At 44.4% G+C, this 17554-nt stretch overlaps 1 protein-coding gene across 2 annotated transcripts; it reads right to left on the minus strand.

Moving 5' to 3' along the window:
* Positions 1 to 2678: 2678 nt before the first annotated feature.
* si:dkey-87k14.1 (leucine-rich repeat transmembrane protein FLRT2) lies at positions 2679 to 16156 on the minus strand. Of its 2 annotated transcripts, none has more exons than XM_027013953.2 (2): positions 15856 to 16156; positions 2679 to 6174 (listed from the first exon to the last, which is right to left on the minus strand). In XM_027013953.2, exon 2 carries the CDS (start codon positions 5765 to 5767, stop codon positions 3761 to 3763), a length of 2007 nt encoding a protein of 668 aa, XP_026869754.2. In that variant the 5' UTR covers positions 5768 to 6174; positions 15856 to 16156; the 3' UTR covers positions 2679 to 3760. The 2 variants fall into 2 exon arrangements, with proteins under 2 accessions (XP_026869754.2, XP_026869753.2); XM_027013952.2 differs by lacking the exon at positions 15856 to 16156 and adding an exon at positions 7816 to 8385.
* Positions 16157 to 17554: the final 1398 nt, after the last annotated feature.

A 17554-nucleotide genomic window follows, 5' to 3' on the forward strand; every position in this document is an offset into this window, starting at 1 on the left:
CAGTTCTAAGCATCATAGCATCAGGACATTTAGACCATCAATTTCCCTTTCCTTGGGTTGGTTCAAGTTAGATGCTTGAGCTTGTTGCTAGATAACTCCACAGAACATGCATGATTTGGCTTCTCGCCTGACTTGTTGATATGCGGTCCTGGAAAGGATGCCTGAAAGGGTTAATTTGTTCACACTGCATTTGATGGCAAGTTACTGGTTTGCAGTACATCATCAGTAGGACATCTGACATGTGAAATACTTACATGGTATGTTATCTTTTCTAGGTATGCATGCTGCTGAAAAATAAGTCATGGTACATCTTACAAATGTAGAAAGTACACCTTCAGTGCAACAATAGTTGCTCTCACACTTCTTTATAATCTAGCCAGGACTCTAAACTCAAGAAGGGTCTATGTAATGTTATGCCGCCTTGTTCCTGTAGTTCCACTTATTTTTCTTGAGCCTATATTTACTGCTTTTATCTTCATCTAATCCAGATCAGCATTACCAAAGGAATTACAACCACTTCAGAAATATGGCCCTATTTGCCTTGATGGTGCTTTTTATGAATCTCAGTGCCAGAGAGAGAAAGGCAGTCCTCTATAAATACAGTCTGTTTTTCATAATTCTGAGGAATCCTGCTGATCAATACTTGACCCTACAGCTGGACATTATGTTTTGTTGCTGTTGTGGTAGACGGTAGAGCTAGATGCATGTCATACCAAGGTGACACATACTCGGTAGGATCTATTTGCTGTTATTGGTCAGCTTTATTCCTGAGCACAGGACCGAAGAGAAACGTATCAGTATTAGAACTGGTCTCCACTGGTGCGAGTTAGTTCACCACTACAATGACTAATTAGCAGCCTTGACATTTATTGATGACCCGCATTGCAGGTTCCAGCCATCTCTTTTGAGTTATACCTTCAGAGTATCACTCTGGTCAAAGGCGCTAGGCTTAACGATCCACATCAAGGTATTTAAGGGATAAATGTTGCTTCCATGAGCAGAATTGGGCCCTTTCACAATGGGGGAGTGGGCTAAATTTTTCACTTGGCTACATCTCCCCTAACGGCATGTTTTACAGTGCGTATTTTCAATTTACTGCAGCATAGTGCTTCTGTCTCTTTCACCCAAGGGTGAGGCGCCGACCCACTATGACACAGATTTCATGTCTTACCCCGCCATGTCCCTCCAGCAGTTTCAAATGAATGTCCCAGCCTCCCACACACCTCCATCTGCCACAACCGTATCTTTCTTAACGTGTGGCCTCTCCTCGCGGCTTTGTGCCTTCAGTGCCCTACGTTCTGTCAGCAGATCATGAACTCTGGCACCAACAGCTACTCCTCAGCAATCTAAACTTTAATTGGTTATTCACAGAGGCACATCTGAAACAACCTACACAAGAAAATAACAGAGATGCTGAAAAAAAAATGAATTAACCTTCTGTGAAGGGAATAAGTCATCTGGTATGAAATCTGCAATCAAATTAGAATTCCTACTTTAATTGACTGAAATGAACAGGAACACAGATGCATGGCTTCTCTGCTGCGTTGTTCGTGATTGCAAAAATGGGTGTTACTGTGTTTCCGGCAACAGAGCTAATTCTCCACTCCTATACTTGCGGCCTTCTCGGGGTCTCTGGAGCAGGCTGGAGAGTGTGGGGGAATTGGGTTGGATCCTGTTACTCATTTGAAGATGACCACACAGCTGGAGGGCCCAGATGTGCAGATTTAATAGCTAATTACTGTCTCTCACAGATCCCATGAGATTTTAGCGAAAGGTCACAGCGAGGAGGACTGTGTGTGTGTGTGGTTATTGTGTTAGTTATTGTGTTCAAGTTATTAGCTGTGAAATTGTGCCACTCATACTTTGTGGAGCAAAACTAATAATGCAATCTGTCAAACAATATCCCACCTCTATCTTGGTGATGAAATTGCAGAATTGCAACCCCCTTCAATGATATTTGTTTAAGGTGAATGTGTGTTGTAGGGGTGCCTTTGAATCTGTCGAATGATGCAGGGAGTGACCACAAATATGTCAGACCATGACAAAGTACTTCAATCTAAAAAATGAAAGAAAATACAAAAAAAGAAATTGTAAAATAAATAATCATAAAAATAATAGTAACACTACTAAACTGCAGTAATTACACAATGACTCAAAACTGATGCAAAACTGATGCAAATGCCCAACGAACCCAACGAACTAAAACAAATAGGTTGTTATCAGATAGCTTAGCTATCTCTAACGAGAATCACCGAACATCGTTCTTATAGATCATCTTTATTCATAACGAGATCCGGAATATGAATGAATCAAGCTAAAGTGTGATCATAAAACTGGTCAAAACACAGCAATTTCAAAGTCTTTTTTACTGCACTGATGACTTATTGATGTTCAATCAGCATTATAAAAAAGACCTCATTTATGCTCAGTGACAATGACCTAACGATCATTTACCAGTGAAGAGTGTGGTGTTAAACACCTTGGGGTCCAGACCAAGGCTAAAGGATGATAGAAAAAGGTCCCCACATTCAATACGCTCCCAACATTCAACATACAGCTCAAAATAAAAGCATTTGCTTAGAGGGACGTGAATGAACTGGTATAGTCCTTATCCCTAAGATTTATCGATACTGTTGATTTTCCTAATTTATACCCGTGGAAAGAAGTCATGGAAAATATACAAAGAAACAATATCTGTTTACTGTTTGAATATTTATGTTTCACAGAGTTTTAGCAATGCAATGACTGAAACAAGACAATTAAAATAGAGTATGGAGCCTTCAGACCACTTCTGAGATTAATCTACCTGACCTGCTGTATTAGGCCTCTGAACACTGTATCCTCACTGCACCAATTTAGTAACAGGATCACACAAAATGCTGTACATGAAGACAGATGGGTGTCCAGAAGCACAACAATAATGGACAATGATCGTTACCCATACCCGTACCTGTTCTGGAGTAGCTCAAAGGTAAAAGAAAATAAAAAGCCAATTTACACTGGCCTGTTGCTGTTGTCATTTTAAGAGCATTTAATTTTTTCACTACGCTCATTCATAATTTACATCGTAAGCATAGCTTTGTTCATCAACCTGTTATTTGTCCCCTTAACAGATTTATCAACACTTTTAATTAAGCTTCACATTTTCTGGCAAGTAGAAATGTTTCCCTACTTCAACAGCACAGTTGAATACAGAAGCTGTAAGATAGATTAATGGATAAGCCTGAAGGTGCCAATTAATGTCATAAACGAAAAAAGATGCCATCTTGTGGCATAACTAAGAACCAAAAGAGTCAAGCATAAATAATGTGAATGGCTTATTCTCTCGTTCACTCATTCTCACTCCCACAAGCACACCGACTGTCAAGATTCTTATGCTTTGTCATTCATGTTTCTCTAAGTCTATATTTCTACATAAATATCCAAGTTTTTCTGGGCACTTTCTGTGATTTGTGCACAACAATGTAAACAATCATCGGCATACACACTCCAGGCTGATGAGAACATGATGCTCAGACATTTTCTACAAGGCCATCAAGAGCCATTTTTTGTTTTATAAGACTGTCTCTGCAGCAGTAATACAACAGGAGAAACTAGTAAATCATAAATCATTTTTGCGCTTTACTCAGGGATATAAAAGAAGGCGATATCACTGGTAAGAGTATAAATTACATCATTTACAGTTCAGCATTGAAATATATACTATACAGAGTATTTAAGTTGAAATCTTAATACAAAGGATGATACCTTTTGAAAACCATCATGTATGGCAAGGGCTTGACTCCGGAACACTATTCTTGCTGAAAGCTGTGCTGTTATTCACCATTAAGCAGTCTCTGTAGCCAGTGCCTCCATTAGGAGTGTAAATAGGCTGAATTCGGAAGTCTCCTTTAAGGAGCTGCTCATTGTTCAGAGCGACTATTTGAAAGCTAGTCTCTGTCATTTCCAGGATGGAGTTATCCTTCTTTGTGCCTGCTTCACAGTAGTCGTCTTTCCTCCTCCCCCGGTTGTATTTCCACTTGGACGAAGCAGCCCTCCCCTTCCGGTGCACATGCCAGCAGAACACGCTGAGCAGCACGACCAGGACCACGAGCACGCCCCCCCCCACAAGGCCGGCCAGCAGGAGAGAGGAGCTCAGATCCTGTTGGCTGGCTTGCTCAGGCCCCGCTGCGTTGGCGCTGGAGTCGAACGAGGCGGACTTTGTCATCACCTCCGAGCAGATAGTGTCATCCCCTGGGTGGTAGCTGTTGAAGGCATCCAGTGGGTCCACGCAAATGCGGTAGACAGATCTGGGCTCCAAGCTGGCCAGTCCGATGCCCTGCTGCTGCCCGTCGACCACGGTCTCCTGCATGGCGCCGCCTGTCAGGCTGTGGCCCAGCTTGACCCACGTCACTTTGTATGCCGTGACGGTGAACGTGGACATCCAGTTCACGCGCACGCACGAGCTGTTCAGTACGACGAAAGACACACGCAGCGACCCCTGCCCAGGGTCGGCGGGCGGGATTTGTGTAGCTCGCCCCCCAGCGGTGTGCGTTGTTGGCGGGGGGAGGGCAGAGGGTGGGGCACTGGAAGGGTGGGTGGGGCTCAGGGGTGGAAGGGCTGTGTGGATTGCTGAATCAGCAGTGGATAGGGGCATCGAAGGGAAGGGCTGGTGTGTGATTGGGTGCGCTGTGGCCTTGGTGCTGGGGCACTGGATCAGCTCCAGGTTGAGCTCTCGGATTACCATGCCACGCACACTTTCTGGTTTCTGGCACATGAAGCCGCGGACGTTGAGAGTGGCCGGCAGGGACTTCAGCCACAATATGACCCATTTAATGTTGCAGTCACAGTGCCAAAGGTTGTTCCGAACAGTGAGCTGTCTCAGGCTGAGGAGACCATCAAAGACCCCCTGTGTCAGAGACTGCAGCTGGTTGTTGGAAATGTCTAGTCTCTCTAGGTGGTGGAGGCCGTGGAAGGATGTCAAAGGGATCTCAGTCATCAGATTTTCCTGCAAGTTGAGCTTGACTAAACACTTAGTAGGGAGGTTGGGAGGTGGAACTGTCAGGGAGTTGCGTGCCAGAGACAGCGTCTTAAGGTTAACCAGGCTCTGGAAAGCCGCCGAAGCCAGGCCCTCGTCTGTGAGGAGGTTGCCATCCAGCAGGAGAAGCTCCAGACCCGTCACATTCTCGAAGGCGTCGTCGGTGATGAGAGCGATCCGGTTTTCGTCCAGACGCAGCTCCCTGAGCTCTTCAGGGAGGCCCACGGGGACACTGCTCAGGTGGTTCTTAGTGAGGAAGAGGATCTTGAGGCTGATCGCCTCCCTAAACGCCCCCTCCTCCACCCCCACTGTGGAGATGGAATTGTCGTCCAGGTAAAGCTCCTCGAGGCGCAGCAGCTGGGCCAGCGCGGCCCGGGACACAGTCTGAATGTTGTTCTCCTGCAGATGGAGCACCCGTGTGTTTTTGGGCAAGTTGACAGGGAACTCATCTAACTGGTTGCCATAGAGATACACGGTCTCCACCGAGGCAACGTTGTGCAGCTCCATCGGAAATCCAGCATTGTTGATTTGGTTGTTGTGGAGGTAGAGGGTCTTATAACCCTCACCTATTCCCAGAGGCACTGAAGTTAGGCTCCTTTCGTTACAATACACGAAGGTCCGGTCACAGCGGCACTCATCCGGACACGTAGTGGCCCAGGAGAACTGCATGTGGAGGCCCAGAAGTATCGATATCCATGGTGCGATAAAGGTCGTCACATCTTTATTCCACATCCGCACCTGTAACTCCATTTTTGAGACAAAAACGCAACAAGGAAGGGCTGCGGCTAATCAAAGCAAAATCATGAATAAATTCCACCGGGTCAAAGTTTTTAAGTGCTCTTGAAGCGTGCCTATACTATGTAGGAGAAGTCCATAGGTAATCCTCCTATAATTGCCTCTTGTAAGCCCCCCCAACTCAAGAGCAATGGTCTCATTAACTTGTGTGACTCTCTCGTTTGTCTCCATCCATGCTTGGGTTAGGACTGATAGCGAAGCACATCACATTTTCACTTGGGGGGTAGCGAGGGCCAGTTTAAGCATGTGGGCCAAACCAGTACGTACAGCAGCGTTATCAGTGATGTTCCTTTCTGTGGTCACAGCCCACTGGTCTCTGAATGACACTGCCTCCCTTGGATGAGGCATTTGGGTCCATTTGGCTGTTTGAACAGAAAATAGATAAGTATTCTCTTCAGAGACAACACCACAGCAGAACAGAAAAAGTGCAGCCGAAACAGAATGTTAATAATTTATGTGTGTGTGTGTGTGTGTGTGTGTGTGTGTGTGTGTGTGTGTGTGTGTGTGTGTGTGTGTGTGTGTCCTCCATGCCTATGACATGGTATAATACAGACAAACATCCGACAAAGGTTTATAACCTTTCCGTTTCTCTAAAGTAGCAGAAAATCAAAGTGAGCGAAAAGCAAAGCAGAGAATGAAATAAAATCTACTCATCAGCACACCCTACACGTGGAGAGACTAGTGACATCAGCATCTCTGTGCTCTTAGACTTGTAAAGGGCACAGAGGTGTTTAATCTATCAAATACCGTGGTGATAGACAGGCCTGCGCTCCAATGCTGGGGCAGTGAGCTCACTCTCTCAGTGGCAATGACTGCCGGCCCGAGGACAGCGAGACTACCGCTGCTAAATCAATCCGCTGAGCATCCGGTTAAAAGGGCCGATAGCACAGCTGTACCTCAGCTTCAGCACAAGCATAGCTTCACTGTCAATAAAACGCTGACAGCTATTTAAGTCATTACGTGTGTTACATCTGTCAAGTAAGGCCGCAGAAAGAATGCCATTACAACTTCTTTAACATAAGCCCCTTGGATATTTTACTGATACCTAAAGAGGTTTATGGAAAATAAACAAGGGGCAAATTATCAATATAACCTAATTACATCAACGATTATTGATCGTACTATTCCAGAAACTTTTCGTTACTAAATTTTCAGTAAGTACTGACTAAAATTGCTGTTTGCGCTTTTCTATGGCCTGCAATATAGTATAAACAATTTTAGAATATTTTAATGTATTCTTAAAATAGATCTCCCGGCATTAATAAAATCAGATTTTGCTGGGATTCTGCGTGTGATCAACATATGGAACTTCGTTTTCTTTTGCGAATGCAAGAGTTGCCAGCATGTAAATTCCACACCTGATGATATAAACCGAACAATCCTGAATGCAAAACACTTTAACCCGCAGCGGCTCTTACAAACGGTCAGGGCCACGAGTGAATTCGAATTTGTAGGCCGATTTATCTCGAGTATGGTAATAAGAGATCTGTTCGTTCGTTGACCTGTTTTAAGCAAGTTGCCACGTCTCTAGCAGAGATATCAAGTAGTCTATTTAGAAGTGAGATCTCGTATGGGACGTGGAGTGGAGCGTTGGATATCTTTTCAAGGAAAAACTCAAGGAATAGTGCACATGATAGGAGCTACACAGACCGCGGTGAACATTCCGCCCACACTGTGGCGATCTGAGAGGTGGTTTACTGAGCCCTGTTATCCTATATACAGTCGCTTTCGTAAACACTTGTATAAGAGCAGCTACGCATCCAAAATTTTAAAACTGCGCAGAATTAACAACACGAACCGACTGCTGGCATAAGTTCGCAATAAGCATAGAACGTTTTTCAAGAAGTTTCGGCTGCGTTGTAGCTTGCGACTGGTGGGATGATATCGAGCAGTTATGTTTAGTTGAAAAAAACGAAACCCACGTTCATCTTAAACAGTCCATTCAAATCAGAGCAATCCGAGTTAATTGACAAAATGCGAAGATATTATTCGAGGCAGTTTACCTGCTTGGAAGAGGCTGGATGCCCCTCCGTGGCGCATCTGGACATTTTAAACAGTTCCAAGCTCTTCGTTCCTCTTAAGGGTGTTCAGGACGGGCTTTTCCGATCAGGCGCAATAACGATTCCACAGTTTTTGGACGGTACTCCCTAACTGCAAAGGGTCCGCTCGGGGATTCTTTGGCTCCGATGGAAAAAGAAGCAACATACTGACGAGTATGTCCAGGACAAGGTTATCGCGGGCTGCCAACGCCGTGCTCCCCGATGTTGCTGCTCGATCCCGGCGACTTCAGGGGCTGGCAAAGATGCGCTCTTGAGTTCCACGCTTCCTTCAGAAAAGATTACAGGACGACATTGGCGAGAATGTAGGAACTCCTTTTTTTCGATTTTCTTTTCTTTCCTTTTTTTCGCACAGAGAGAATTCCCAAAAGCAAAATATTACTCTCCTTCGCTATGATCCGTTGTCTGACATAAGTGTTTACATCGAATTGTTTATTCGTAATGTGTGAACTGCCGTTTCCCCTTGAAACCCATGGGAAGGATTGCAGTAATGAATTCGGTTGATAGCGATCTCTCTCTCTCTCTCTCTCTCTCTCTCTCTCTCTCTCTCTCTCTCTGTTTTCCCCCTCTCTCAAACGCGCGCGCGCGCGCACACACACACACACACACACACACACACACACACACACACACACATCTAAAAGCGAATATCTGATTCATGTGCTATTCTTTTACATATTACAATATTTCATTTTATTCTCAGTTTAAGCAATGAATTTGACCCATTACAGCAATGTTGTTTTTTTTATTTCCCTGCCTTATTCTGAAAATGATACCTTCAGTGAATGTCGCTAACATCACACTATAGCTAAACCTCTGGTGTCGTTTTTTGTTAATGTGAAGATTTGTAAAAACTAACTGGAAAACAAGGAAATGCTTAAGATTTTTTTTTTTTTAACCAGAAACACTGATACATTTGTCTTGAGAGGGAGAGTTAAGAATGCGATGGCTTACACTGGAGTGAAAAAGTGCTATCAAGTCCATGGCCATTCAAGATCCTCAGAGCTGGATCTAGCGGACAACCACATGCTGAGATGAAACGTTCACATAATGAAGGGCTCTGCTCATCCATATGCTGTTATGATTTATTCAGATGGTACTATGCCACCTATCAGAGGAAATTTAAAGCCATTCAGTGACACTGAAAAGTAAGCTTGTCTTCCCATTCAACCCATCAGGGCCGGGAGTTTCTGTAAACGAAATGAAAGACATTGAGCAGTAAAATCTGCATTCCTCTGCACATTTCATAGTGCCTATCATGGTCTAAGTCTTCTCTAACCAGCTTTACTTTGGGCAATGGAGCTCTTTGATTAACTATTTAAGTTACTCACTTGGATTTGTTATTATTTAATTTCTTCACATGCCAGTAGGGGAAAAAAAAAACAACTAGAACCCGAGGACTAAGAACAGAAAAAAAAGTTCTGAATATAAAAACTTGTTTCTTTTGATTCCTTCTACAAAACTGCTTCTTATTTTTCATTTATGTCATTTTAAAAAGTCCATGTCAAACATAATAATTTCTTTATTCCAGCCCAGTGTTAGGAGGAGCTGATCCTGGCTGTTGATGTTTACTTACAGTTCTGTCCACTCAGTCAACGTAGACATGAAGCTGAGCGCGCATGTTAATGACAGACAGGGGGATAATGGATTGCTTGAGGATGAGCCTTGCGATAGGCTGGTTAGCTAGTGCACAATCGATCACTTATCAATTTAGGATCATTAGTCATAGATGGCAGGAGAGACTGTGGGACCTTAAACTGATAATGATCCTCAAATGAAACAGCCTTTTGGTGACAAATGGAATATTCGAGGACACTTTCTCTCTCTTTTCCCTCATACACACACACACACACACACACACACACACACACACACACACACACACACACGCACACACACACGCACACACATGCACACACAGAGAGCCAGAAAAAGAGAGAGAGAGAGAGAGAGAGAGAGAAAGAGAGAGGGAGAAATAATTATACCACATCTGTTGACTGGTGTGACCGAGGCTCTTTCTACGAAAATGTGAAATTTAATTTTTCTTTTTATTTAAAGAGGTACGCTTGAAATTAATTAAATGACGGCTTGTAATAAGGATTGGCAAATTAATTTCTCATTCATTATTAGTTAATAGCATCTTGACAAAGCTGTTGTGGGTGGCATTTGTATTAATAATAATAATAATAATAATACTATTGTACAATAATTCATATTGTATTATTAATATTAATATTGTATAATTCATATTGTATTAATAATACTATTGATAATATTGTGTTTATGAAAGTTTTCAGAGGCAACAGCAGCATTGAAAAAAAGTGACACCTTGTGTTACATGTATTAAGGGTTTTTTTGTTGAATATAAGGCACACTCTTATTAGTTGGTTCTGTCACTAAAATAAATCTTTCTTGTGGCACTACACATGAACAATTCCTTTTGATTTATAGTGGAAATAAACAACAAGATGAATTCATCTCCATCTGATCCTGATGTCTAATCAAAACTTTGTTCCTTTGTGGTTAGAGGATGGGTTGTGGTAACAGTGACTATTCATTTGAGGCGTGGACATTTTCCCGACAGGTTCTTTCACTATATCTAGGTGGCAGTAGGCCTTGGTTCTTGATTAATGGATGGAGGTCTGTTTGCATGACCTGAATGTTTTCATCTCTGCAGGCATTAGATTGACAGCTGGTTTTAACCCTTCAGTACTACCTGGACTGAAGTCAGTTCTGTGATTCGCTGATAAATTGCAAATCCAGTCATTTCAGTTGTGGTTCCAGTTGAATTTGGTATGGTCCGTGAGAGACTGCATCTGAATCTGAGGTGAAGTTTTGTAATGTGCAATACTAGTTGCCATGTAGCTTGTAATAGTTTCAATTAATCATTATTTCGCTGGGTTTGTGGAATTTTAATTCGAAATTTGATAAATTCACAAAATTCTGGATTCACACACTGCTGGTTTCAGCATTATACACAGAGAAGGCAAATAATACGCAAGTAATGCCAGTGCAATTGCCAGTGCAGTCACTCTGTAGGGCCATCGGTACCTTGGCACTTATCACACCTATCTCTCTGTTAATGAGCATGGAGACACTCAGGACCCCCATCAAGTTCCTCACGCCGAGAAAAACAAACATGTTTGTCAAGGCCCACAGGGCTAGGAAACGTGTGGCAGAGAAAAAAGAGGGAGGAGAAAAGTGTTTTCTACCATCACCTGATTTATTTAATCAGCACTTCTCTCAGTTTGACGTGAATTAGCATTGCGCTAAAAAAAGATCTCCACATCATGCTCCCTCCCCCAATGGATGGCCCTTGTTATGTGTCTCCAGCTGTTACTGAATTGACTGGCAACAAAGCAATGCTTTTAGTGAGAGGCAGGCTGGCCGCGGGCGTTTGTGAGAGGTCGCGGACAGCCAGACTCTTTTTAGCACGTTCCTCTCATTTTTCCCCCCTCCGGCTTCTGTAGCAGCGCCGCAGTAGACCGTCCAGGACCCAGCAGGTTTCCGCACAGCTCCATTTTTGCCAGGCCCCCTGTGTTCACTGTCTTGGTTTACATCTAACAGGTTACGACAGACTGCCGTGGCCTCTTTGCCAGCAGCAGAGTGGCGTTGGTGTGCGGGGGCTCTTGCATTAGCCGTTGTAGTGCTGTGTCAGAGGGCGGAGGGCACCGGGCAGGCTCTGCCCACGCGCCGCGTCAGACCCAGCGAAGCAGGGAGCCTGGCGCCCCAGATGCTGGCTTCAGCAGCACGGCCGGTCTGGTGTGGGAAGGGAGCTCCAGATGGTCAGTGCCAGTGTCCGATTCACGCCAGTGAGCCTGAGATGAGTCTGGCTGCGAGAAGGCCTAGAGAAAGCGGGCGGGGCATCGCCGCGCTCCGTTGCATCAGGCGGCTGTTCTTGCCCCCATCCACTGCGGGTACCCTGGGGCAGTTGGGCTTATAATATGCCCTTTCCCCACCCCACGCACACACTGAAAATCACTGAAAATGTGCACGATGTGTTTCATTGTTCCGAAAGTAACTCCATAGAGGAAGTCCATTTGAAGCTGCGAAGCATGTTTACCCCTTTTAATTATGATCATCTGTCATCATCACCGTTGCTTAGCTCAAAGGAGTCCATATGCAGTAAGCGGGGCACTTTCACTTCATCATCAGTGTCGAAGGGCCACACACACCTGCTTGTATTTGTGTAACTTTTTCATAATTCCATATGGCCTCGCTGAAGCAGAAAAGTGCCGCTCAGTCTGCAGGTCCATCTGGCTACTCGGGTGGAACATTCTATGCTCCGACCCTTTGCACTCCTTTGTGTTGTCCTGTCCAACCAGGAAACAGTCAGAAACTGTTGCACTTTCAGCGGCGCGCCTTCGTCTTGGATGCGGGCGGCATCGGCGGCACGAGAAGCCCAGCCCGCTTGTCAACAGATGCATCCGTCTCCCCCCGGCTCGACTCTGAGTCTCACACCTCTGGCTGCCAGAGTAACTAGGCCAGTGAATGATGCTAATGCAAGCTATATTAATGAGAAGGATCACTTTCTGCTCTAATTATTTACCAGCAGGTCAGAGAGGAGCAGATAATTCTTCTTCAGGTGGCACTGGGCCGAGCGCCGACGTCTGCCACCCAGTTCTGATTAATCGAATCATGCCCCCGCAAATGAATCACATATGGACAATATCCTTCCACGCCACTTCACCGATGAGCATAACTTTCTCCACCCCTCAGCAGATTCTGCACTTTAAACGTCTTACTTTGTCCTCCATTCCGACTGGGCACGGAAGAAAAGAGAGAAAGGTCCAGAGGTCACTGGTCTTGGGATTTTGAATTCTTAAAGCCTGATTTAATCTGTTGCATAAGTCAAGCATTTTGGGTTCCAAGTCCTGTGCCCAGGTTTGTCAGACGACACGTCAGATTAATTGCAGTGTCTGCGGCAGACAGAGCTGCAGCTCCCCTCAGCCATGCATCAGCATTAAGGGAAAGTAGACCCAGTAGCTGTTATTTATCCGCCCTGTTAAACACTCCTGAAGTCCTGCTCGGCCTGTGCAGGGCACCTGGCGTCTGGCCCCTGTATGTGAAGCTTTAGCCTCGGGTCCTGTGCCATTGCAAGCATGGGGCCTCCTACCCCTCCGGGGTTATTTAAGTGCTTATGGTGATGCGTCATTCTCATTAGTCTTCCTCCAATGTAAAATCAGGCCACTTCTGTTCACCTGCACACACTGCAATTTCATTTAAGAGGTGCTAAAAGTAGTATTACGAGGGAGCAGGTCTGGAAATAAATTGGCTATAAGATATAGCACTGCAGTTTCTTCACATAAAATAATCACTGCTATGTTTTGTGTTGACGTTAGTGAATATAACAAGCAGTTTAGGGGTATTTACATGTATTTACTGCTCTGTATTGAGTTCAGACTATTTTAGCACCAACAGCAAGAAATGTTTCAGCAGCAAAATTGATAAACTGCAGTAGTACAGATTTGGTGTTGTCTGGAACGCATCATCTGACAGACCTTGAAGTTCATGAGAAAAGGTTAAAGGACACAATAGTTTTGTCAGAAATATGCATCCTGTGTATTTGTCTTAGCACGCACTGCAAACCCAGGCCCTTTTCCCGAAGGACACGGCATTTCAAGGCCAAGAGGTGAGCAACCCCACCTCAATAACAGCTCAACCTGTGGCAGGACATTATTGATAGAGCCTGATAAATCATGCTCCATGACGCACCTCATTCATTAAACCTGGCACTTTTTCAGCAAACCCTCTGCCACAACCAATGCAGATATACATCCAGGAGACATTTTTCTCGGTTATACGGCCACGGAATTTATGTTTCGCAGAGCCTGCTGCGCGAATTCCATTCTGTAGGAGACGTCTTGGGGAACACGTCCTCCAGTGTGTGCCATGTGACCTGAAGGTCAGGGATTGGCTTGTGTCCAGCTGGACTGATATGCTTGCAACAAGCCGGATTTGTTTTAATGAATGCTCCCTTTCTGACGTGTGCGTGCCGGGTGGGGTGGGGTGGGGTGAAGTGGGGTGTAGTTGGGGTTGCAGGGAATGCAAGTGTTCCCCCGCAGTTCCCTCACAGGGCAGAGGAGGACGCCCCATCTCGAATGTCCCTCATCCCATGGCGGGGGACAATCCCAGCCCTGCGTGCATTGTTACTGTTGCTCCGGGAAACAGGAATTTGAGCTAAAGTTAAACAAGCATGGATATTGCGGTTAGTGCGAGGAAGAAATGAAGATACTGGACTGCACTTGCTGCCCAAGGTTCTCTTGGCAAGAGAGAAAAATAATATTCCTTTTCACGATGGTCATCTTTCAGCAATGGCCACTAATGAACTGTTCTTTTATGGCTGTCTTTACAAACAAGGCCATGCAATGAACACCCTCCTCCCCACCCATCCTTTTTTATTTAGGACTTACTTGTTAAGAAACTTTTTCCGTTTTCATTTATTTTCCTAATTGCTTCTCAAGCTCACCGCATGGATTACTCAGGTGTAATGTTCACTTATCGCCAAATTCAGAGTACTCATCGTAACATCAAACAAAACTGGAATAACCTGCTTTTTTCTTGGTTGCAAAATATTCCTAAAAGGAATATGTGTACAATTTGCCTATGTAACAGTCATCATACGCATTTTTTTGGCTCCCTTTACAGCGGCGAGAAAGCACTCACCCACTTTCGTATCCTTCACATGCTATTTCCCGGGACCATTCGCCCGGTGTAGTTCAGACAGCAGCCAGATAATCACGGTGTTTATGGAGCAGCAGAAAATGTCTAATGACTCTGCAGCAGGGGAAGCTTCCAGCGGGTTCACGGCCTAACGCCAAGGCCCGAGAACGGGTGCTTCTCATCTGTATTCCATGAGGCGAGGTTTAATCTCGATTCAGAGGACATGCTCTCGCTTGCCGTGGCCCACGTGCAGCGTTTGTCCAGACGCAAGATTCTGATCTCTCGCAGATAGAACAAGAGCCGTCAACTACATTAGGGAGTGTGGGTGACATTTTACAGCAGCTCATTCGAACGGTCTGACCTTTTTTAAAAAGCATTTGTTTTTATAAACAAATTGTGGTGTCTCTCTCATTCCTCGTTGTTTGGTTAAAGAGCCTTTAGACTGCATTTTTTTCCTGTCTTCCGATTTTCAATCCAATTAAATCGTTGCTAATTAGGTAAGCAACTTTTTTTTTTTTTTTTTACTATTTTTTGTTCACAACAACTGCACTTTTTGTATTTACCGCACATCTCACTTTGTTTGTTTATTATGTGTTCGTTTTTGTTTTCATCCATTTTAGTCCAGTCTGAGACTTTTACTGCGTCATTATTTGGCTCCTGTGTGCTTGCAGGCGGGCCCGTTCTGGGGGCCTCATTTGTGAGAGTGTACATTACCTGTTGGTAAATTGAGAGTGCTTAACCCTTGTGTCATAATTTATGACACGGTCTGTAAAGTCTGGTTAATGGGCTTTCTCCCTGAAAAAGCGTAGGTCTTAAAGGCTGGCAGTATATCACGTCACGGCCGCCCGGCCTCTGTCCACTCATTCTATCAAATGGTGAAGTGGTGCCAAAAACGCAAATGTCATTAACAGGATTGCTCTCCTTTTGCTGAATAAAAACATGCTTTTCTTTTTCAAAGCCCAAGCTCATTGTTCTTTTATGGAAAAAGACTTACAGTAAGTTTCACCAATTAAACCTTTAATTAAAAAAAATAAATTTTATATATATATAGTCAACGTGTTAAAAACCTTTTGCATGATATACAGTGCTGCAGGAAACACTCAACAAAAATAAACAGCAGTGAGATGCTGTCCTTCAACCCAGCGTTGAAGGAAACATTCTGGCAATGAAACCTCTGTCTACGCAAGGCCCTGCATGGATTTATCCCAGACCTCTCCCATGCACATAGTGTTTCACAATGATAAGAAGCACCACTATACCACATGCACAGAAAATTAAAAAAACAAAACAAAGGCAATGTTCTTTTCAGCACTGATCACTTACATTCTGGAAGCCAGAACCTGTGCTGTGGTTAGGGGACGCCAAGGCTCTAGAGTTTCCATTTGGTCCTGCTGCATAATGTTCTCATTAATTAGTGCTATTTTCGTGGCAGTCTCGTTGATTCTGCTTCGTGAGTTTGCTTCGTTTAAACAATACCTGAATATGGTCCAGATTCTCTTGGTGCTGCTTGTAAACCAGCCCGATCATTTGCCCTGCCAACACAAACAGACTCCCACTTCAGGATCTGTCAATTTGCGGCTATAAATCACAGTAGGAAGCCGTACACAGGCGGACCTTTGGAGAGGCCGAGAAACTGAAGCCAGTTTCGCCCGGGGGAGCTCAAGCAGGGGACACATCCAAGGGGCGGGGCCGGGCGAGGACGGGCGCCTCCCTGGGACATATCTCCAACACTTAATCACGCCTCCCACCAGCTGAACAAATGGAGATAGATGTTGTCCCCTGCTCCTGCCTTATCTCCAGGAGTGGTGGATAAAAGACTGAGAGGACAGATTCCAACGTTTGTGTGTCACAAGATGTATGAGGTGACAGAAGTATTAAATACCAGAATGAGCTTAATAGTTCAAACTGCATAGTAAAGCACAGCTCAGAGTACAGCACTCACAAAGCTTTCTACACACACACACACACACACACACACACACACAAATGCGCACATAGAAAGGATTTCACTGAGGTATCTCTGTCTGTGTCATGTGTTCCCAGTTCGCCATGTTGGATTTAATGTTCTGTGTTCTTCTAGTGTTGAATGTCATGCTGTATAATATTGAATATTAGGCGTTTAATGGTTTGTTAAAAGGTAGTGGACTGGGCTGGCTTAACTTACCGCTTCAGAAGTGACCCAGTCTCATAATGACTAACTAGGGAGCTATTACTCAAACTTTTATTGACTGTGCTTATTGATGAAGGACAAAGTCTTTGCTGTTTGAACAATAAAATCTTGAACTGTTTAGACGGATCAGCTTCCTTCTGCAGTGAGAGGCATATATCGTGCAGGCAGTCAAAGTCAGAGTCACAAAGCCAATTCTCAATAAATCTCAATTAGCCCTTTTTATTCCAAACTGTAAATGTTTTGCATGATGCAGACAAAGGCAAAACCACAATAATAACATCTGAGCTGCTGATACGGCACTGGTTGCTTAGGCGTGTGTGTGCGTGTGTGTGCGTGTGTGTGTGTGTGTGTGTGCGTGCGTGAATGTGTGTGTGCGTGTGTGCGTGCGTGCGTGTGCGTGCGTGCGTGTGTGTGTGTGCGTGCGTGCGTGCGTGTGTGTGTGCGTGTGTGTGTGTGTGTGTAAGTACAAGTACTAGCCTTTTTTACACATAAAATTACTAAGTAGCATAGGCGTAGTTATTCCTGCTCACACTATTCATATAATGTGTTAGGTCGGATGGTGTGAACAGTCTCCCCCCAAAGCTGAAATGAAACCTAGGGTACTGTTAAGTAGACTGTTGATAAACAAACTGTCTTACAATTCATGGCAAGTAAAAGCACTGTTTAAACGGTAGCAGCACAAACAATGATATGAATGGAATCAAAGCTGTGCTCACAGTCCCAGAGAGTGAAATAAGCTTTCTCGCTCTACTTGGCTTTAGAACTATTGCTGTGTCCAGACGATTCCTTAACTCTTGCTTGTGCTTTTTGGGAATGATTGGCACAGTGTTGTGTTTCGTGCTGTTTGCCGAG

Source organism: Electrophorus electricus, chromosome 13 (genome assembly GCF_013358815.1).
Source record: "Electrophorus electricus isolate fEleEle1 chromosome 13, fEleEle1.pri, whole genome shotgun sequence".
Classification (NCBI taxonomy): Eukaryota; Metazoa; Chordata; class Actinopteri; order Gymnotiformes; family Gymnotidae; genus Electrophorus; species Electrophorus electricus.